At 38.0% G+C, this 24,288-nt stretch overlaps 1 protein-coding gene across 1 annotated transcript in view; it reads right to left on the bottom strand.

Annotated features, from left to right (window-relative positions):
* Positions 1-23,338, bottom strand: part of NAA16 (N-alpha-acetyltransferase 16, NatA auxiliary subunit) — a 67,410-nt gene extending 44,072 nt beyond the window's left edge. Inside the window, exons 1-8 of the mRNA XM_021697832.1 lie at positions 23,039-23,338; positions 18,320-18,404; positions 16,574-16,678; positions 15,041-15,198; positions 12,847-12,981; positions 10,382-10,535; positions 6,807-6,926; positions 4,275-4,370 (exon numbers count right to left, since the gene is read on the bottom strand). Of these exons, the coding sequence (XP_021553507.1) occupies positions 4,275-4,370; positions 6,807-6,926; positions 10,382-10,535; positions 12,847-12,981; positions 15,041-15,198; positions 16,574-16,678; positions 18,320-18,404; positions 23,039-23,092 (907 nt within the window). The 5' untranslated portion in view covers positions 23,093-23,338. The remainder of the gene's footprint in view (positions 1-4,274; positions 4,371-6,806; positions 6,927-10,381; positions 10,536-12,846; positions 12,982-15,040; positions 15,199-16,573; positions 16,679-18,319; positions 18,405-23,038) is intronic.
* Positions 23,339-24,288: the final 950 nt, after the last annotated feature.

Genomic DNA, 24,288 nt, shown 5'->3' with positions numbered 1-24,288 from the left:
CCACCCTGCATGGCTCAAACCAGGTAAGTACGCAGCAGTAAACAGAGTGTCCAGGATATAGTAACCACTCAATAAATGTTGTCTATCATTACAGGACTTGATATCTGACAGCTGCTGTATTTCTATAGCTAAGAATCTTTTCCAGGGGTGCCTGGGTGGCTCAGTCGTTAAAGCGTCTGCCTTCAGTTCAGGTCATGATCTCAGGGTCCTGGGATTTAGCCCCGCATCAGGCTCCCTGCTCAGTGGGGAGTGTGCTTCTCCCTCTGCCCCTCCCCCCTGCTCATGCTTGCTCTCTCTCTCTCTCAAATAAATAAATTAAATCTTAAAAAAAAAAGAATCTTTTCCAAATTTGCTGACACCCGCTGAGAAAACAAGCATATTTATCTTCATGTCAAAGGCTATTCTCAACTCCTCTCCTTGGTCAACTTTCTCAGTCAATTCAGACCATCCTGGCAGATTGGAGTTAAAAGATAATATACTCAACTCTCGATTATCCAGAATACTGAAAGCCTCATCTCCCATTAAACTGTTATTTAGACTGTGCAGCTATGAGAAAGGAGGGAGTTCTTTCTGTGCGAATGTAAGCACAGACACAGAGGAGAAAAACCAAGTGCACAGCAATCTATGCTATTACCACTTTTGTACAGAAGAGGGAGAAAAAAGGAAAGCTATACACAAACCCCCGCCCCATATATTTTTGCTTGTATATGCACAATGTATTTATTCGAGAATACGCTACCTACCGGTAACAATGACAGCCTCTAGAGAAGTAAACTTGGTGGTTAGGGGAGAAACAGGAAAAACTTTGCACTTAAAAACCCTTTTATAATCTTTTATCTGGAACTATAATAATGAATTATCTAAACACGAAGCCTACAGAAAGCTACTCAAATGCTCCATCATACACTATATTCCAAAATTACTTACCATTACCCATCTCATAAATACTTTCTTTAGGCTAAGAAAAACCCTTTCACAAAAACAATCTCTCTTCTTCCTAGTTATTTTAAAATAATTTTTAGTAACCCCCCCCCCGCCCACCCAGTCTTTCCTTTAAGGGAAAAAAAGACCATCACTCATTATGTGCCTGTTTAGCATTACAGCTTACCAAACAGGTCATCTGTCTACACAGATGCTATGATAATTCTTCTCTGGATGTATAGTGTGGATTCAAATAAAAATTGCTGTCTCATAATCCACTGCTAAAATAATTAACACAGCAGCAAGGTAAGACTGTATCTGATTCACTGGGAATTTATTCTAATAATGGAGAATGTTCTCACTATAAAAAAGAAAATGATAATTATGTGACCTGATTGGTGTTAGCTAACATACTATGATACCATTATGGTAATAATATAATGTATAAATGTATGAAATCAACAGTTGTACACCTTAGATTTATATAATGTTCCATGTAATTAGATCTCAATAATAAATAACCCAATAAAGAAGAATGGAGCAAAATTTGATTAGAACTTTGTATTTAGAACTCAAATCATCTCCTTCCCTCTCTCACCTGCATAATAGAATAGAAAATGATGAATTAAACTAGTTCTTCGGAAAAGTAGCTATATTCATGCATTATTTTCACAGCGCTTAGTATTTTAGGCTGTTGGAAAATCTACCTAGGACTTCTGTGTTCACTACTCAATAGTTTTAAGCCTTTTTATCGAAAAACTGAAAACTCTTTCAAAACTTTCACCTTACAGGGGCGCCTGGGTGGCTCAGTCGTTAAGCGTCTGCCTTCGGCTCAGGTCCTGATCCCAGGACCCTGGGATCGAGCCCCACATCGGGCTCCCTGCTCCGCGGGGAAGCCTGCTTCTCCCTCTCCTACTCCCCCTGCTTGTGTTCCCTCTCTCGCTATGTCTCTGTCAAATAAATAAATAAAATCTTTAAAAAAAAAAAAAAAAAAAAACTTTCACCTTACATTCTCAAGTTCCATCATGTTTCTTGAACAAAAATCTTATTGCTTTTGATAATGCCAAAATACCTTTCTTATTATACATAAAAATATTTCTAGACCGGCAGAACACCATGAAGGATTCAGCTTCTGCACAGGTACAATTAGGTAGCTGTATGATTTTATTTATGCTCACTGAAACTTTGTAAATCCATGTGTGTTAGAACCTCACAGTGATGTTGACTTGGAAGGCCATGCCATCAGACCCTTCAATTGAGCCCCATCTTGTATAAAGATTCCTTTAGCATTTCAAAGACAGAATGCCCAGAGGGTCCAGGATAAGTCCAGTTAAACCTAAACTGCACTCTACAACCCATAGTTGGTTCCAAGCTGTCTTTCAGTAAAAATATATTTTCTATCATGTACTAAGAGCTTTTAGCAAACTTTATGAACTATGAAAAAAACAGGCATTATAAATTTGAAGCCCCATGTTCCATAAAGGAATAACAGAGCTAAGATATCTTGTTAATAATCTTAAAGTTAAATGAGTTTTCTTTCTCTCCTAAGAGGCAAATGAATGCATTTGAAAGTTCCAAACTAAAAGAATATCCCCACTCACAATGTGACATAAGACACACATTGAGACTGATTAAAAAAAAGAAGCCAGATACAAAAGGCCACATATGGTATGATTCCACTTATATGAAATGTCCCAAACAGGCAAATGCACAGGTACAGGAAGTAGATTAGTGGCTGCCTGGTACTGCAAGTACAGGGAGTGACCACTAATGAGTGTGAGGTTTCTTTTGGGAGTGATGAAAATTTTCTGAAACCAGATAGTGTTAATGGTTGCACAATTCCATGAATACACTAAAACACTGAGCTAGCTGCATACTTTAAAAAATGAATTTTATGGTATGTGAATTATATTTCAAATGCTTTATTTAAAAAAAAACATACAGAAACGGGGCCAAGCATCTTCAATAAAACACTTTTACTACGGGAATGCTCCTCCTTGCACAAGATATCCCATCTCAGAAATTCACAATGCATGTATGAAAATTCTAACAAGTCCCACAGAAACCTGACTGCTGGGTTCAACCCAAGGTTTCCCCAACTCACTTGACTGAAGAATAGCTCAGCATACCAGTTACCCTCCCCACTGAGCCTGATACTATCCACTTGAGCTTAAATGTTCCCTGAAAAACATCAGGGAAATCTGCTTTCAATATTTCATAAAGCCAAAAAAAATGTGAATATCAGAAGAATACTATTTATCATCTGAGATGCACTAGTGGAACTAAGATGAACTAATGGAAAATGAACATTTACAACAAACTCGTACCGACTGTCTAATACAATACATTTCTAACAGGTACTTCATATATTTTTAAAGTCAGTTAACTAAAAAACTTTCCATGAATCTTTTGATAAAGAAAATTATAACCCAATTATTTAAACAAGTATTTCTACTATAAATGAAAATTCATTAGAAAATATACCACCTCCTCACCCAATCCCTAGAGTAGATTTTTTTTAAGTTGTATTAGCTTTCTGGGGTCTGACTTACATCAAAAGACATGCAAGAAGTCCCAATAAATAATCTATAGCACTTTCAACTAAAAATAGAGACAGCTTTAAGAAAAAGGCACAATTTTCTATAAAATGATCAACAAAGATATTAACTATCTGCTCTACGGCCCCGAAGCGAAGGAGTTCAACTGCATGCACAACTTGGATCAAGGTCATGAATATACTGCTGTTCAATAAAAGCAAGTCACAATACATACCATAGTGCTCTGATTTACATAAAGTACAAAAGCAGGGAGGGGGAGTTGTCTTGTTTTTCTAGAGATACAAAATACATGGAGCTCTCTAAAAACAACAGCATGATACAGGCAAATTTCAGGAAAGTGGACAACTTTGAGAAGAGAGGGCCTTCACAAGGAATGGTGACGTTCTTCAACACTGGGGGGGGGCACAAAGGGCTCACCACGCTTTCTTTGAATTTATGCTCTAAAAAGAAAACCTAAAACTTCAAAACTTCTACCACTTAAATCACAATACCTCACATATAATTTGTCATCAATTCTAGGGAACTTAATTTATCTTCTAAATCTGGTATTTAGTATTTAAAGTCACGTAAGAAAAACAATCTTATATAGATAACTTCTGATACTTGAAACCAACATATAGCTATACGCTAAAAACACTTATTAACACATGCATAATAAGTTCATAACTGATCGCTCCCACCCCCAAGACTGGTGTAGATGTAAAGTAAACTCTGCACCAGAAACAAGTTTTTTAAATGTGAATGATGTTGAATAACAGATAATTATTAGTGTTACAAAAGATATCCTAATATTACCTGGGGCAAGATTCAAAGGTAATCTTCTAGGTGAAATTGCTCTGGGGTGCTGCTTACTAATTTCTTCATAAATTTGAAGCCTCTCTTCTAAAGTGCCTATTATCAGTAAATATGTGTGAGATTCAAAGCATCAGAACTTTTATCTATGATAAAATGCTAATAAACTTTAAAAACTGTTATAAAGACTGCATTGTCAATATTAAAGCTGCGCTCAATTTTTATAACATTAAAAAAACTGCAGTGGTGAAATAATATGATCAGCAAAACACCATTTTAAACCCAATCTCCAGAGAAATCCAAAACTTCATCACAACAGATTCTACATCCAACTCAAATCATACACATACAAGACATATAGACTCAAAATACACAGCACTTCTCTTATATCCCTTAGTGTACAACCCATGAAAAAGAAAGTGCTCCTTTATAACTTTTCTTACACAAATTCTCTAACTTGGTGAAGTCTACACACATCCCCACAAAAGGTTGTAATGCTTACTGATTAGGTTTTAAAAAGCAACCATTTTAGCATGGTGAATGTAAATGTTTTATAGTTCAAAAGATGAACTAAATTTTTAAGGTAGCTTTGACATTTAAAATCTTCAATGAAAATCCATTAAAAAGAACCCCATTAGTACAGATTGTTTAAAGTGGTGATTATTTCTCCCTGTAAATACAATGATATAAAATATACTTCTAACAGGAAGTTGTATCTTCCCTCCCAAGACCAACCTAATTTTATAGTACTCAAGAGAGGATCTATATTATATGTTACTCTGCACTAACAATTTGCAAAGTAGGATGTGGTCTACTTCGTTATTCTAAAGTAATATCCTGCATAATTTTCAAAGAGAGATTATATGCATTATTTCATATAAGCAATAAGACAATTTACAGGAGAATTTTAAGAAAAAGCAAACAAACCTGATTTTAAACCATAAGGTTTTTAATTGATTTTAATTCAGAAAACAAGTATTATTGTAAGAAGAACCCTTGGTGCCAGCGATCAAGGTATCTCTATACTAAATGTAGTGTTCACTATCAAGATTATAAATCAATACTTCAAAAAGTAATGTTTGATTTTGTTTAGACTCTTTCCTTCCCCCAGTAGTATGTTTTGGAGCTCCAATGTGCTGGGATTCAAAACCTGGGATATAGGAAAGATAATTTTCATATTCTGTTAACAATTTAGAGACTTCAAGAAATATCAAGGACCCTTATACTAAAATTTACATTAAGACTATTTTTTTTTACATGAAGACTATTTACTGCATATTTTTAAAAAGTAGGTCTCATATTTATGCCTAATCTTAAGAGTATTAAAAAAAAAATTCTCCACTATCCCAGATATAACAAGTCTTATGAATGTAGTAAAATTAAGACAAAACCAAACCATTTCAATGCCCTATTTGAAGTCACAAGTTGGAGCTCCAGAACTTACCCTGGGGGAGAAAAGGTCCTAAGGAACCTAAAAAGATAAAGTAATGTAATTAGTTTTGTAATAATTACATTTTATAGTAAGCATGGATCTTGACATGGAACATATATTCATTTTACTAAACATTTAAATATCTGTATTATTAACTACATGTCAGTAACTGATAGTTTAAAGAAAAACATCAGTTATCTCACCTTTCCAACCTTCGAACATATTATGACTTTTGTCCAGATTTTTAAAAACACAAATTATTGATCTAATTAATATTTTAATTTCCATCATTTTCTTAAAAATAATTTAAGGAAAAAAATTAATGATTTGTGGTATTAAATTTTAAACACACAGAAAACCTGGATTAATTTGTAACAGTGATTAGGGTACAACAAATAAATTTTTCTCAAAGCTCATACTTCTATAAATGAATATGAATAGCTACCTATTTTTACCATATTTTTTAAATTTAAAAGTTCTGCTTTGTCAACCCCCTTGAACCATATTTTCATAATTATTTCAGCCATGTATTTATCCATGAGTAAATCTATTAGGAATATTAACTGCTCTTAACATTTAATTATGAAAATATTAAGGAAAATTTGGAAAAATACTACAGATTTCTAAAAAGGATAGGTTACCTAATTTAGAAAGAAGATTTGTAAAATTTTGCTCTATACAAATTAACCTAGTTTGAAATTAAGAGAATGATTTTCATGTTGATGCTGTACATTACATACCCTCAGCAAAATTTCTTTGGCCTAATTCTCATGTTTAGAGGCTGAGGGTAACAAGCCTCTAGTTCTTTAAAAAATATTAAATTTCCCAGAAAGGGAATGCTCGTTTTCTTCCCCAGCTCTCTAGTTAGTCTAAATTGGTAACATTTTAATGGGTCAAGGAATTTAAAATTATCTGTGAGCATTTATCACTTAAGTATAAATAAATATCTAAATTCCTCTTCACTGCCATGTTGAACCTATAATTTTCCTAAATGGAAAAATAAATGCTAACGCTAAAAATATTTGTCTTCAAATATTATTACAACTGTGCATTTATTTCAAACACTAGTTAAGATTAGGTAGAGGAGAAAAATCATTACATACTAAGTTGCAGAGCTTTTTCCAAGCCTTCATAATAACACCAATTTTCTGCATTCCGATCAATCAAGTTTTTGAATACTTCACTGGCTTCTTTTAATCTTCCCAATTTCAACAGCATTTCCCCTAAAATTAAGTTTAGATTCACATTCATTTTACTTAAACATTAAATGCCTTTCTGATCTCATAGATTTCACTAAGCATTATTAGTATAATAGATGTTTATGAAAGACAGAACCGTATGTGCTTCCCTTTGGGGCATGTTGTGCAGTTTACGTAACTAACCACAGATTAATTCACAGCTTGTCTTCAGAAATGAACCTTCATTTACACATTTTATTATACTAACATTCATTTCTGGCTCCCTTCTACACCCCAAATATATACATAGGATATTTAGTTCTTAGTAAAAATATTTGCATCATGCACATTTTTATATACCCTTTAAGATCGTTAAAGACTCCCTCTACAGGCTGGTAAATAATTCTAATGAAACATCCCTACATTCCTACTGCTAGATTTGAATGTACTCTTTCTGATCAATTCATATATTAAACAATTCTCCGTTCAATTCTCTTAGTTTCCTTTCGACGGCACTAAAATTGGAGAAGTTTAACTCAGTAAAACAAAAACACTAAGTACCACTTCACAGCAAGAAACCACACAAACCAGGTTCACGTGGGGGTCACCCCTAAGATTCAAATCCTTTTACTAAGCCACACAAAGTTAAAGTAGGCCTGGGAGGGGTGCCTGAGTGGCTAAATAGGTTGAGCGGCTGACCTGACTCCCCATGGGGCATCTGCTGAAGATTCTCTCCCTCTCTCTCCCCCTCACCCTGCTCCTGCACCCGCTTTCTCTCTCGCAAATAAATACATTGTTTAAAAAAAAAAGAAAGAAAGTAGGCTTGGGAAATGAGTATCTAAACTTCTCAGATATAATGGAAAACACATCTAATCAAAGATAAAAAGGAGATTCTCAACAAAGGCTGTATGTCAACTTCCTATCGCTAAGACCTCCCCTTCCCCAAACAATCTATTTCAAAGAAATAACCCTTTGAAATGTCTTCAGATGTATTATTTCAGGTTTAATCATCTGGGAGGAGACAATATATTGAAGTAGTTATTATATACTATTATTTTACTATTTATATATATTACTCAAGCTCTAGAGGAAGACTAACCAGATGTAATTTCCAGTTTTACTACTTTCTCATACAAAATTCCAATGTCTACTCACCTATAAAATATCAACTATCTCAGTCTGCTTTTGTGATAAATGAATTAATTTGAAGGGGTTAGCACTTTAACCCCTGGAAGAAAGAAACCAGAACACTAAATTATTTATCCGCATTGTACCAATAGTTTGAAAAATAGTGTTGTTCAATAGCCAAATTATGGAAAAAGTCCAAACATCCATAGACTGAAGAATGGATAAAGAAGAGGTGGTGTGTGTGTGTGTGTGTGTATAAAATAATATTACTCAGCCATAAAAAAGAATGATATCTTGTCATTTGCAATGAGATGGCTGGAGCTAGAGAGTATAATACTAAGTGAAATAAGTCAGAGAAAGACAAATACTATATGATTTCACACATTATGTGGAATTTAAAAAACAAAACAGATGACATGCAAACCACAAAGCCAACTCTTAACAATAGAGAACAAACTAAGGGTTGCTGAAGGGGAGGTGGGTGGGGAGTGGGCTAAATGGGTGATGGGTATTAAGGAGGGCACTTGTAATGAGCACTGAGTGTTGAATCACTAAATTCTACACAGGAAACTAATATTACACTATATGTTAACTAACTGGAATTTAAATAAAAACTTGGGAAAAATAAAAAATAAAAAAAAATACACAAAATAAAGTGTTGTCAATATTAGTATTATTCCCAAAAATTAAATCAGCACTATACATTAACTGGAAGAGCAGAGTATAGCAGTTAAAAATAAGGACTCATGAAAAGACATGAAGAAATCTTGAATTACTAAGTGAAAGAAGCTAATCTAAAAAACCTACATACTATGATTCCAACTATATGACATTCTGGAAAAGGACACCTATAGAGACAGTAAAAGGATCAGTGGTAGCCAGGAGCTGGGGGCAAGGAGAAACAAACATACAGAGCACAGAGGATTTTTAGAGCAGTTAAACTACTCTATATGACACTACAATGGTGGATATATTTCTCAAAACCTAGACAAGAGTGAACCTTCACGTAAACTGTACTTTCAGTGGTAATTACCTGTCAATGTGGGGGTTCACTAATTGCAACGAATGTACCATTCCGGTAAGGAATGTTGATGGGGGGGCGGGGGGAGGCTTGCATGTGTGGCGGCAGAGGGTATATGTGAAGTCTCTATACCTTCCACTCAATTTTGTTATGAACCAAAAATTACAAAAATGAAGATTATTTAAATAAAAAAAGCAGAGGTGATTGACTGGCTCAGTTGGGAGAGCATGTGACTCTTGATCTTGGGGTCATGCGTTCAAACCCCATGTTGGGTTTAGAGTTTACTTAATAAATAAATAAATAAATATTAGGGACGCCTGGGAGGCTCAGTCAGTTAAGCATCTGCCTTCGGCTCAGATTATGATCCCACGGTCCTAGAACAGAGTCCTGCATTGGGCTCCTTGTTCAGTGAGGGGCCTGCTTCTTTCTCTGCCTGCCACTCCCCCTACTTATGCCTCTCTCTTTCTCTGACAAATAAATAAATAAAATCTCAAAAAAATAAAATAAAATAAAATAGTAAAACAAAAAAAGTAAGGGCTCTGAAGCCAGGAAGATGTGTTTAGAAATTAACTCTACCATCTAAAAGGCAGGGTGACTTTGGGTAAGTCCTTAACCTCTCTAAACTTTAGTGTCCTCAACTATAAAATGGGGATAATCTACCTATGCTAGAAGTGCTAAAAAATTAAATGAAATAAAGCAGTTTAAGCAATTACCATACTCTGAGACACAGGAAAAGTAAATAAACATTAGCTATTATTTTTATTAAGCTTTAGAAGTCCTGCAACTATATGAAACTTTAGTTCTAAACTAATTATTACTTTAGTTAGACATTTTATTATAGTATTGCTCAGAGAATGGTAACTGATGAACAAAACTTTGTTTAAAAAAAAATGTGCTTGACCCATTTCTAACAAGCTATTTATCAGGATCCTGCCTTTGTACCTAGCCCATATTGAAAATAAATGAATCTTGTTTTCATGATGACCCCAGTAACATCATTTACTGTTCTCATTGTATTTATTTATTTCATGGATATATATTTGGGGGAGGGGAGAGGAAATGGAATCTGGAGTCAAAACCCCTAGACTCAAATCTACTACTACCAAGCTCACTTAGCTGTATGACTTTGGGCAAGTCACTTAACCTCTCTGTTCCTCAGGTCCTCAATTCTAAAATGGATGTAATAACCATACATAGTATTATTATGAGGATTAACTTAACAGCTTAACAATAAAAATGTTTTTTTATTATGTAGCAAGTCTTATTTAAATGTTAGAACAGAATAAAGTGCATAGTTTTTGTTCTTTTCTTTAATTGAGACCACTAAAAAAGAAAAAGCAGGTCAACCTACCTTTAATTTCTTCCACCAAAAGTTTATCACATATTTGTTTCTCATACGCTTCTATATGTTCCAAAGATTCCTGAAATAGATCTGCCTCTCTCATCACTTGATTCTGGTATAATATCAGTTCACTATATTCATAGTCTATTTTGTTGGGAGGAACCTGAAAAAAAAAAAAAGAAAAATTATTTTATTATAATTATATAAAATAGTTATAGATCTTTAATTGCTTACTCAGAAAAGTCATTCACACAGACTAAAAGAAGCAATTACAAATAGAAAAGTGATTAATACATTCTTTAAAACAAACAAAAAGGTGGAATTTCTGCCTATGGCAAAGTAAAGATTCAGGTCAGCAAATCCTATACTCAAAGAAAAGTATGAAAATGGTTAAAATTCTATAGAATCTACCAAAAAAACTACTAAAATAAAAAAGTTTAGCAGGTGACAGAATACATGATCAAAATACAAAAATCAATTATACTTCCATATACTAGCAACCAACAACCCAAAAATAAAACTAAAATAATTTCATTCACAGTAACATCTAAAAGAAAAAAGTATATAGGAATAAATTTAGGAAATAAGACCTATACATTGAAGACTGAAAGCATGCTGAGAGATATTAAAGACCTATGTAAATGGAGAGACATTTCAAATCATGTTCAAGGATCAGAATACTCAATATTGTTTTGACAGCAATTTTCTCCAAATTTATCTACAAATTCAATGCAATCCCTATCAAACTCTCAGCAAGCTTTTTTTGCAGAAATTGACAAGCTAATCCTAAAATTCAAATAGAGATAAAAGAAACCCTGCATTGCCAAAAGAGTCTTGAAAAAGAACAAAGTAGGAGGACATGCATTTCAAATTTCAAACTTACTATAAAATAACAGCAATCAAGATAGTGTGGTATTGGCATAAGGAAAAAGTGGAATTAATAAACTACGGCTTATTTATATAATGAAATACCAAACAGCAGCTAAAAATGGATAAACTGGAGTACCTGGGTGGCTCAGTCGGTTAAGCAGCTGCCTCAGGCTTGGGTCATGATCTCGGGATCCTGGGATCGAGCCCCCTCTTGGGCTCCCTGCTCAGCAGGGAGTCGCTTCATCCTCTCCTTCTACCCTCCCCCCCCCCCCCCCTGCTCTTTTTCTCTCTCAAATAAAAAAAAAAAACCTTTAAAAAAAGTGGATAGGGGTGCCTGGGTGGCTCAGTCAGTTAAGCATCTGCCTTCAGCTCAGGTCATGATCCCAGGGTCCTGAGATCGAGCCCCATGTCAGGCTGTCTGCTCAGCAGGGAGCCTGCTTCTCCCTCGCCCTCTGCATGCCACTTCTCCCTTCTTGTGCGCTTGCTCTCTCTAATAAATAAATAAAATCTTTAGAAAAAAATGGGTAAATTAACCCTCCATGTATCAACACACATATATCTCAAGACATGTTGAATGAAAAAAAAAGCGTATTGTCCATGTCAATTTTTAAAGACACAAAATAATAGTTTGTAACTTTTATGGACTTAAACATAACGTAAAGGTGACTAGGGACAATCAATACCCATTTCAGAATAGTGGCTACCTCTAGGGACATGAGAGACCCTTATAGCTACTTCTGTAATATTTCTTTTTTTTTTTTTAAGATTTTATTTATTTATTTGACAGAGATAGACACAGCAAGAGAGGGAACACAAGCAGGGGGAGTGGGAGAGGGAGAAGCAGGCCTCCCACCGAGCAGGGAGCCCCATGTGGGGCTCGATCCCAGGACCCTGGGATCATGACCTGAGCCGAAGGCAGACACCCAACGACTGAGCCACCCAGGCGCCCCTGTAATATTTCTTTAAAAAATAATAAAATCTGGAAAAATTGTGGCAAAATGTTAATATCTATTTATCTCATGATGCACAGTATATATTTTTTGTATTTTTCTATTTTGTATATATATTAAAATGTATTAACATGTTTATATAAAACATAAAGCAATATATATGAGAGAAGTAATTCCCACAATCACAAAACTACTTTCATTTTTATGTATTCTTTTCTTTCTTTAGTCATTTGAATGTCGTCAAAATAAGAGTATAAAAATGTTCATATTATTTATTTTTTATCAAGAATTCTGTGTTTTAATTTTTCTAACTATTTCAAAAATTTTTCAAGTTTTTCCATAGGTCCCAAAGACTTTATTTTTTTAAAGATTTTACTTATGTATTTGAGAGAGAGAGAGACAGCAGGAGGGAGAGGGAGAGAGAATCTGAAGGAGACTCTGTGCTGAGTGCAGAGCCCAACGTGGGGCTCAATCCCATGACCCTGAGATCATGACCTGAGCCGAAATCAAGAGTCGGACACTTAAGCAACTGAGCCACCCAGGTGCTCCCATAGGTCCCAAAGACTTTAATGCACAACTGGGAATCGGGGCAATATAGAAGTCAACTACTTTAGTTTGTGCAGGTAGGAGAAACAGAACAAAGTTCGTACTTACTTGCTGAGTTTGTCTAAATTCTTCCAACAGTTTTAGTGCCATATCATAATCTTTTAGCAAATGGTATGCAATAGCATATCCAATCCAGGAAGCACGCTGTGTTGGGCGCAACTGAAGAAGCTGATACCTTGTCTCCTAAAAAAATAATAAAATTACATTAAAAATTGTCTTCTTCTCTTTTTACTTTAACTTTCTCTAAAATATTTATATTTCACCACAGAGCTTTAAGAAAACAATTTAATGCCTTTAATTCATTTCTAATGAATTGCATGAACAAACATCAGTTCCCAAATAAAACAAGTATTTTTTATGTTAGATTATTTAAGTTCTAGAATACTTTGTAATGCTCCCTATAAAGCTGACCTTGGGGCCCATGCGTTTGTGCTGCCTTAGAAAATGTAACCGGAATTTCTTTTGGTAACTAAGCATCTTAGAAGAGAGACTAAGATACCTTTTTATTCAACTAAATTCTGCTGTTTATAAAATCACTCTATGAAATTATAATGTCTTTATTACATTGTTACAATAGGCCCTAGAAACAGGGCGGACACAGCCAGGGCAAACACTCAAAGGCAAACTGGACCTTTCTAACAGAATACCACTTGCTGCCACTCTAAGACAGCTATCTATGACATGGGGGAGAAAACACCAGGAATTCCACCATAGCTGCCCCACAAGAATCCAAATATCTTCACCAGCAGAAAACGCACCCTCCCTAAACTGCCCCCACCTCTTTATAGCTCCTATTTGCCTCCAAGTTTTAGGCACGTGCAACTGCTTGGAGGAACAGGGTCTCATGAAGAACACTAGCTGCAATGAAGTTCTGCAAATGTAGCATTTCGTTTCTATTGTGGGAACAGGTGTCAAGTGAGTCCGTCCACACTATATGCCACAAGGAGTAACATGATCGGATCTTTTAAGAAAAAGATATCTTTGAGACAACAGCTTAGACAGTCTCACCCCTCTGCCTTTGTGTGCCTGGTTCTTTCAGGTATATGACATTAAGCTGTGTCACTCCCATCTCTCCTCTACACCACTCCTTCTCTGTCACTTCCCTCCTTCATTGAAGTCGGGGTCAGTTGTTTTCTCTCTGCCAAATCCTGCCACTATCCTGTTACAAGTGCAACACTGTGGAGCATCCATCCAACAACCTAGTATTTTAGAATCAAGATTTCTTCATCTTTTTTTTTTTTTAAGATTTTATTTATTTGACACACAGAGAGAGTACTAGCAGGCAGAAGGAGAGGGAGAAGCAGACTCCCCGTTGAGCAGGAAGACCGACTCGGGGCTCGATCCCAGGACCCTGGGATCATGACCTGAGCCGAAGGCAGTCGCTCAACCAACTGAGCCACCCAGGCGCCCCAAGATTTCTTCATCTTTAATGATCTCCTTCACCCTGCTTTGTGGACCCATTCCTACAACCACACCCTAGACCTTACTGCCCCCCCAGAAATCATAAATTCAGAGAGCTAACTCTCTGGCCAAAGCTCTTACTCACTGACATTCCTACCCTTGTTCTGGGCTACCACCAGTACGTCTGGGTCCTTAGGTCCTCCGCGTCTAACCACCAGCTCTTGTATCTTCATTTAGTTCACTACCCCTTTGAGCAAGCACTGTCTTGCCAACATTCTTAATTTCCTTGCCTCATTCCTACAGATAACTGATTCTAACTCCCACACTTGGACTAAAAGAAAAACCACACGATCTGGAAGAATGACACCATTACTAAGCTCAGCAGCATGCTTGAAACCTCTGCAAAAATCTAGGCACCAGGCATAAGGATTTATGTGGCAGTAGAAGACAAAAGTAAACAGTAAATGAAAGAACTTAACTTATTTAAAGGGAATGTTAAGAGTTGGTGGGCTCCTTCAACATGAGAAAGGGATAATGAACAATCAAATCTACATAATTTCAGCCTATGCTCACCTCATTTTGAACCCCACACCTTTTTTTTTTTTTAAGATTTTATTTATTTATTCATGAGAGACAGAGAGAGAGAGAGAGAGAGGCAGATGTAGAAGCAGGCTCCCAAGGAGCAGGGAGCCCAATGCAGGACTCGATCCCAGGACGCTGGGATCATGACCTGAGCCGAAGGCAGACGCTTAACCATCTGAGCCACCCAGGCACCCGAACCCCCACATCTTTAAATTATGCCTGTTGTAAAAACATGTACACTTAAGACTAAAGTACTTACTCGATAACCTTCAAGGTCTCTCATTTGGATCTGCAACAGAGAGAGATCCCTCAAAATTTGCAGATTATCTTTATCTAATTTGAGGGCATTTCGATAACACTTAATAGCTTCATCATACTTCTTATCAGAACGCTGCAAGAGTCCATACACATGCCAACCTACTAAGTTAAGGAAATAGAGACATTCAAGGATACTAGAATATACTATGCTACATACCTAATATAAAGCTTACCTTAATGACGTGGTAAGTTGTCTGGGATTTATTTCAGATCATCTGGGGTCAGAGAAAGGGGGACAGTGAGGGGGTGGTAAAAGATGAAACCAGATTAGCCTTGACTGACAGCTGTTAAATTACTGAAGTTCGGTGACGGGCACACGAGGGGTGCCTCATTCTACGCTCTCCACTTACATGTTTGGTATTTTCCATTATGTTTACATAACCTTAGAAAATTCTCGGTAAAAATTCTTCACATTCCCTACCCTTTACCCCCTCACTTTCCCACCCCAGCACCTCAACAGTCACTTATTCTTCATTACTGTATATACAGAAATTGTAATTATCTCTTCAAACTAGTTTATATTCAATCAATTCTAAAACAACATGTAATCATCAGTTAATTCACTAGTGATACTAAAAACCACAAAAATGAAGTTTTTATTTACTGTAGATTAAAGTCTCAGCATATCCTGGAGCCAAAAAAAAAAACTATCATACTTACATGCCCTCTCTCTTCATTCTGGGGTAAGCACTGAGATAAAGAAATAAGTATTTAGTATTTCGAGAGACTCCTAAGCTAAATATGTGTAAGCACTACCTAGGCTATTGATGTTCAATACTGGCCAATAGCTAGATGAATGAAATGTAAAAAATTAAGGGCAACATGTGAAAAGATTGCAAAAAGGCATATAGATAGGCAAAATGGAAATGAAAATCAATTTTGATGATCTATCTTTAAAAAGGTATTTTTGTTTTTTTACAAATTGAGATTCCAGCCAATGAAAAATACAGTAAGTATCTACTGAAGTAACAGCTACATTCCCTGTGCAACAGAAACCCAACTGCAGAACCAATATCATACTTAATGCTAAATAAAATTTGCTATAAAACAGGTTTTTTTTCTGAATTTTTCTTCCAAAATGTCTAAAACAAAGTTTATGGAACACAAATTTTACTATACAAGTAAGTCATTTGGAATGACAGGAAAGTATGACTCGGTTTACAGATATGTAAGAAAAAAATGGGTTTCAAGTCACAGATCAGTTCCTTTTCTCTCACACTAAGCACAACTGAAGTAAAAAAGTACAAGGATTCCCTTTCAACTACTGCAATAAACAAACAAGGGGTAGGGAACAGAAGAAACTATTACAAAATGTTGGTAATTATGGAAGCTGAGTAATGGTACACGGAGTTCATTACATTTTCTCTTCTATACAAAATTTTCCAGAGTAAAGGTCTGTTTTTTCCTGAATTAGAAAACCCTACTAAGTGGAAAATAAATGAAATGATAAATTTCAATTATTGCAAAAGGATACAGACATGGCTCTTGACATCATTACGAAGTCCTTTACGAACAAATTCATATGCTTCTTCTTTTTTTCCTAAACAGTTCAATGTCAATCCTTTCATAGCCAAAGTCTCTGAAAAATATTTTTTAGCCTCTATTTACACACAAAGAATTCAAAATATTCTCTTAGCACTATTTTTTTTTAACTCTTAGTACTATTTTAATATGACATCTGCCAAGGCTTGTACTATTCATCTTTGTAATCATGTAACTAGAACTTCTCTCCAAATACAGAAAGTAAAACTACATTTAAGTATTTATTAAAGTGTAGCCTGAGTCCTTTTCTGAAATCCCTGAGGCTGGGACTGAGTTCCTCAAATGCCTTCTGCCCTTTAGAAGACTGTACAAAGGGGGCTGAGATTATTCTGCTAAAAAAGAGTAATACAGTAGGCACCCACGTCCTGCTGTGTTAAATCTATGGCAGTAGCTGCAGAACTTTCATCCAAGATCAATTCTAATCACCATCCCATTTATACCCCACAAAAACAATCTACTTCAGCAAAGAGATGCACACAATGTAAAAACCAGCTTATTCAATATTGGAACACACTTTATTTTTGGCAATAAGTTTATTCCAACTAATTCTGGTTAGGCTAATTAACATCAGTTTGCATTTCAAGAGTGTAACAGTGGACTGCGGGAATGGTAACACAAAAATATATTTGAGGCAGCTAATGAAAAATGGCTTAGAATGAAATAATTCTCTGAATAAATCCACAAGAATTAGACGAGAACAAGGTCTTCAAATGATCTCTGTGGACTCTGGTCGTCAGAACATGGTGATCCAGCAGCCCAGGCCCCTATAAACATCTGCATTTATCTGTTTTCATACAATGAACTTCCCTACAAGCTGCCATGTGGATAAAGGTTCTGTAGAGAAAAAACTTGAAAATAGGCTTTACGTTTCTCAAATTTTATGAACCGAAGACTTCTTTCCAGTTCCTTCAAAGAATGTTTAAAATGTTATCTGAAAGCTGAGCAAGGTCAGCCTACTTTCCCAATAAGATGGTCTCAAGAATTACCCATGTCTAATATTCAGAGACCCTAATTGGCGGTGCTCTGCTATAGGACCATAACTAGCATGTCTGACCTTACCCATCCTTCAAACAAGCACCAGTCACCAGTGAAAAAGGATGAGACAAGCAAATAGAGACCTAGTAACACCAGTGCTGGAGAAACAGCTCCAGCTGTTTCTGGAGATTGCTGGAGAATACCATTAGATTGCTCCAAGATAAGCAATCTAATGGTAAATAAATAGTATCTAATTTATTTACACATAAAGGTCAGCAGATATATAAGAATGACATTTACCAGAGAATAAAATACATGTGATTGTATCTTCATACTACTTCTGTACTGCAGATATTGTCTTCATTTCACATACATAAGAAAAGCATAAACTTAAGTTCTACCCAAAGTAATAGATGAAACGAAGTCTCTAAAAGTACTATTATATACTCCAATTATTCCCCAACAGATCAACCAACCACTTCTCATTTAAAGTGAAGATGGTGCACCCACCTAAGCGTAATAAAAGGAAGGTAACCTAGAACAAGACTGATATGATGCATGACTAAAAATGTTTATATGTTCTAATAAACAGCTACAAGGTCATGGAATCTGGGAAGTATTCTTCTTTCACCGTTAGGAATCTTATCTGTCTGATCCTGGAATTAGATTTCCCCAAAGCAGTCTCTCACAGATGAGACAGTACCTCCATGTTCAGCAAATTTTGGATTCGAAAGAATCATCTTGCAAAACTTGAGGCCATTTTTGTACTGCTTCTGTTCATAGCATTTCTGTAAAGAAATACAAACAAAATTATTTAATAAAATGAATATATAGGGAGCAACTTTTCTTTGCATTATATAAATTCTAAATTCAAGGTCCAAAATTAGATCTAAAACATATGTGATGGGAAGGTGTTATATCAATTTCTATCACTTATAACATGAGGTATATTTTTGTTGCCTACTTCTTGCCAAGTTGTTCTAGTATGAGTATTTTCACTTTTATAGAAAAAAAGGGAAAAAACCCACTTAATAAAAAGGGAATTTAATTGTCAGCCAATACTGCTACAACTTTTAAAATTCAAAATCCAAAAGCAAAAAATATGTGATAACAACACAGAAAAATACTAGGAACTGCATTATGTCTTTGCCACTTCAAGAACAGAACCAAGGAGGGCACCTGGGTGGCTCAGTTGGTTAAGCGACTGACTGCCTTCGGCTCACGTCATGATCCTGGAATCCCGGGATCGAGTCCCACATCGGGCTCCCTGCTCGGCGGGGAGTCTGATTCTCCCTCTGCCCTTCCCCCACCTTGTGTGCTCTCTCTCTCTCTCCCATTTTCTCTCTCTCAAATAAATAAATAAAATCTTAAAAAAAAAAAAAGAACTGAACCAAGGCATACACACACACACACACACACACACACACACACACACACACAAGCAACTACTACGTGTCCAGATAAAACTTGTTATATATCTCATAGGTATCCCTCAAGGTAGGTGTCATTACCTCCTCCCTACAGATGCAAAAATTGAAATTTTAACAGTTCATAAAATTTGTTTATAAATACCTCAGCCTACTTGCAAACTCTGGTCTGATTCCAAAGACCATGATCTTTCCATCACTAGGCTAATACAAGTGTGAGCAACACCTTTCTTCCTAAATACCACTTGCTAAGTAATCAGCACCTGTCTACCACAGCCACTAATCACAAGGACATCTCATCATCTTCTATTTACCCTCCCTCTTATGTTGCCATGGGTTTTCTTTCTAGTACTCAACATGCCAAGTTTGTGCCCACCTCAGGGCCTCTGCATGTGTGTTCCTTCTACTTGAAATGTTCTTCCCCAGATCTTCCTTACCAGCAGAATTTCATGTATCACCTGCCTGACCACTCTATCTAATACTTCCAGCCTCCCACCGCCCCACACACATATTCTCTATCATATTATTCCATTTTCTACACAGCACTATCATTCTCTGAAATTCTTACTTGATTACTTACTTAGTGTCTATCTTCCTCACCAGACTGTATGAGCTCCATGAGAACAGAGATCTTGTCTATTTTAAACGTTGCTGCATCCTCAGGGTCTACACAAATTAGGACTGCTCAAAAAATAGTCTACCAGGTTTAAAGCAAAAGTACCAGCAAAGAAGGAGGAGGTGGTTAATCTTTGCAGCAGGGGTGGAATGTGGAGGGGAGAATTAGAAAAGAGTTCATAGAAAAAAATGTTTAAATTGAGGCTTCTTGGTTGCATCTGGGGAAGGGAACCTAGTAGCTGGGAGACAAGGATGGGAGCGAAACCTGAATTTCGAATCATCTGAATATATTCCCATTCCTAAAATATTTAAAATAAAAATAAAGGGTCACCTGGGTGGCTTAGTCGGTTAAGCGTCCACCTTCGGCTCACGTCATGACCTCAGGGTCCTGGGATGGAGCCCCATGTCAGGCTCCCTGCTCAGTGGGGACTACGCTTGTCCCTCTCCCACTGCCCCTCCCCCCTGCCTGTACACTCTCTCTCATGCTTTCTCTCTCTCTCAAATAAAATCTTTAAAAATAAAATTAAAATTAAAAATAGTGTTGACTATAGGAGTTCATCTGACAAATGACAAGAAGAAAAACAAGCAGAAGGAACCACTGGCAAACAGGAAAAGAAGAGAAATATGAGGGGCGTCTGGGTGGCTCAGTTGATTAAGTGACTGCCTTAGGCTCAGGTCATGATCCCAGGTCCTGGGATCGAGCCCCACGTCAGGCTCCTTGCTCAATGGGGAGCCTGCTTCTCCCTCTCCTTCTGCCTGCCGCTCCCCATGCTTGTGCTCTCTCTCTCTCTCTGTGTCAAATAAATAAATAAAATCTTTAAAAAAAAAAAAAGAGAAATATGGTTTTTTTCTGACTTACCAAGTGATCTGGAAATACTAATAATCATACTACCAATATGTAGTAATAATAATTGTTAATACTTTTTGGGAGCAATTACTAGTGTCAGGTACCATTCACTTAAGCCTTATTTAAATCCCAGGAGAGCCTATGAAATACAGGTTCTCTCCAATTCAGATGGAGAGAGTGAGGCACACAGTTACTGAGTCTATAGAGCTAATATGCATCAGAGCCCTAATTCAAACCATGTTGTCTGTCCCTAGCAAGCAAGTACACAGGTTTAAAAAAAAGTGTTAAAGGAATATAAACTTAGTACAAAATTAGATTCTAGTTTCAACTTTGCTACTAACCAGAGAACCTCAGACACTTAGTCATTTACCATTCCTGGGTTTGGTTGTTTCACTGGCAAAAGAAAGCATGGAGTAGCTCCAAAATTCAACAAAACCTAAAGCTAATAGCCAGTTTGGGGAATAAGACAGGCATGCACAAGCCGTGCAGAACATGTAATAAGCTAGCTACTAAATTTGTATGGATATGTTTCAGTACATTCATAGTTCATTTTTAAAAAAATGAATACTCGGCAGGGGGAGCACCTGGGTGGCTCAGTTGTTTAAGCATCTGCCTTCAGCTCAGGTCATGATCTCAGGATGCTGGGATGGAGCCCTGCAGCTTGGGCTCCCTACTCAGCAGGGAGTCTCCATCCCCCTCTCCCTCTACCCCATCCCCCCTCCTGCACTCATGCATGGGAGTGAGCTCTCTCAAGTAAAATAAAATAAAATAACCCAAAAAAAAAAAAAAATTTACTACTGGTGGCAGAGCACTTTGGTCCACCAACCAAACTTGAAAAATAATTTTAATAGAGATTTTGTCAGGGAGTTATTGTAGCAAAATTCTACCCACATTTATTGTGAGATGCTAAAATCACTCACTTTTGCAGCACCCTCCTAAATTCATGTAACCCTATAATAATTATTACATACCCAGAGAAAAACATGTTTAGCATTTCCCAATTTATTTAGGGATAAAGTTAACTCAGCAGCAGCTGTAACTTTTTGTAACTAGAGTATAATAAATCATGTAATTGGTTTTTTATAATCTACTGATAACACGATTTGAACTAGAAAATACCCAGATAGAGTGAAAATAAGTGTTCTGTCATCCTTTAGGGATAATGCCAAATGTACTTAAATCCAACCAACAACTTATAGATGAGCCTGAAGGGGGCAAAAAGTTCACTTCTCCAAATCCACCCTGTGAAAAAAATAAGGGTATGGAAAAAACGAAACTAAAATAACAAAAAATATACAAAACGCCCAATGAAGCAATCTGCCACAATGCTTTAATTAGAATTTTTTTGTTTTTAAACTTGTCTCATTATTTGCTCAACACTAAGTACCATATAAAATTAAGACTTAAAATGTTAATCCCATCTACTAAGTATCTTTTTAACATTTTGAAGAAGCATGAAGTTTCTATTGGCTTGAAACCGAACAGCTGCTATGAATTCCTACCTACCATTGGTAACATTTAAAACTATTCTAAACTTAGTATTTTATTTATAGAAAAGGTAAGCATATAGTCATATAACCGACACAAGCTCTATCATAAATTCACTCTTAAAATCTAAACGCTTATATTCAGATGAAATGACAGACTAGAAAAAAACACTACGTACAACAGCAGTTTAAAATCCACAGTCTCCAGTGCATGCTGAGAAAAGCAAAGGCATGTTGCCTCTCCTCCCTGGAAGAATGGAACCTGGGAAACAAGGGAAGGCACCGGGGACACTGGCACACAATCTACGGAAAACTTTCCCGGCCGGCAGCGGCCATCTCTACCGGGTCATTATTCAGGTTTCTGCTTGGAAACAAAGTAAAGGCTCCCCTCCAGAGTAAAATCAGCCAGTCCGCGCGACTTTGCCGAGTCAGGCAGGACCTGAACGAGTTCAAAGCGATCAAAGAGCTGTGTTCGACTTTATAACTTGGAAATGCAGTTCAAGTCGCTTATTCGCTTCTTAAAGAAGGCAAGTACAGTACACCAAAAACAAGCAAAGTCTCTCGCGAAGGGAGGCTTGGCTTCCTAGGGTTTAATTTTCCCATCAGCGGTGTAAGTCGGAGCCCCACTCCACCATACGATCGCCCCATCTTTAGCAGATATCGGCGCGCTCTGTGCAATGAGTTAAGCACGAAGCAGTGAATGAACACCCGGCCGAGGGGAAAAGAAACACACGGGAGGATGGGGGGGGGGTGCAGAGGTCGCGAGTCTGGCCGCAGAGAGCCGCGGAGGCCACGGGGCTCACCCCCGGGCCGACGCGCCCTGGCCCAGAGGGACTGCGGAGCGAGGCGGGGGCGCGGCGAGCGGCCGCAGAGGGACGAAGCGCGCGGAGGGGCGGCCGGCCGAGGCGAGAGGTCAGGTCGCCACGGCTCGGAGGTAAACAAAGAACGGAGCCCGGACCGGGCCGAGCCCGGCTGGTGAGAGTGCCGCCGCCGCCAGGCCGCTCGCCGCACCGCGCAGGGTCGGGAGTGCGGCCTCGGCCACTCACCAAGATGCGCTTGAAAAGGTTGCTCTCCTTGGGCGGCAGCTGCACGTTCGGCATCGCGGCCGGCGGGGAGGACGGGTGCCCGGGCGCTGCGTTTCGCGGGGGTGGGCACCGGGGCGGGCCGCTGCTAAGAGTCGGGCAGCGGGCGATGGGTCAGTTCATGGCCTGGAGTTGGGGCCGGGCAGGCCGCTGGGCAGGCCGCTGGGCAGGGCTGGCAGTGGAAGGGGAACGCGATCCGGACTGGACACGCTCGGCTCCCGCCCTGCGGACCGGCGAGCGGCGGCAGCTCCCGCGCGCAGCAAGATGGCAGCCGGAGCCCGTCCCCTCGAGCGGGGCGGTGTGCGCCTGCGCCGGGCGCCCTGCGGCCAGAGGCGGCGGGGGACTCCGGGAGGCTGGCACCGCGGCGTGCAGAGTGTCTGGTCGCTTCTGTCACCGGCCCCTCGGCGCCCATCCTAAGTCACTGATTGTTCTGTGCTGATTGCTAAGCTTGCGGCCCAACAGAATGTGAGTCAGACTTTTTTTGATTTCTCTCCACTCAGGAACTTAAACAGTGCTTGGGCTCAAAGTAAATTCTTGATTCAGGACGAAACTTGTTTTCCTTCTTTTCTCCTCCACTTAGACTTTGAGAAAAGCCTTCTCTTTCCAGTGCGGACCCAAGACAGATTCACAACGTATGTGTGGTCCTTGGACGGGCCTTGAAATGGACTAATGTGAGAGCTTGTTTGAAATGTCAGAAAAAATACTGCCCGCAGTTCAGAACAGCCTACCATTGGCGGTGAAAATTATGATGGTTTTATGGGGCCATTGAGTCTCCAAGTCTACCTACCCTTTCTCCTCCGAAGGTTCCCCTTCATACAAGCCATATAATAATGAGAGAAATAATATTCAAACCCAGGACCTTCCAACTCTGGGACGCTGTCATACCCAAAACGTAGCCTGGTGATAGAAATGTGTGAGTCTAGACTAAAGATAGGCATATCCATCGATGGCAAGCACAGCCATGCATACAATGTAGGTTTAATTAATATTAAACTATATAAATATTAGGTGCATAAACTTATTTATACATGTTCCGGATCTTAATTTGGTCATATTTGTGTGACTACAGAGGAATTGAAGCGTAAGTGCATTGAATGGGCTGTAATCAGAGCTGGGTTGGGGCTTATTGGGGCTTCCCTTTAGCCTGAGTTTGTTTGGAGATGGAAGAAGGTATCACAGGAGTCTTTTACACTTGATCTTAGCCAAAAGGCCAA

This window comes from Neomonachus schauinslandi, chromosome 3, assembly GCF_002201575.2.
Source record: "Neomonachus schauinslandi chromosome 3, ASM220157v2, whole genome shotgun sequence".
Taxonomy (NCBI): domain Eukaryota; kingdom Metazoa; phylum Chordata; class Mammalia; order Carnivora; family Phocidae; genus Neomonachus; species Neomonachus schauinslandi.
The sequence above is the reverse complement of the archived record's forward strand: the minus strand, read 5'-3'. Positions and strand labels throughout refer to the sequence as shown.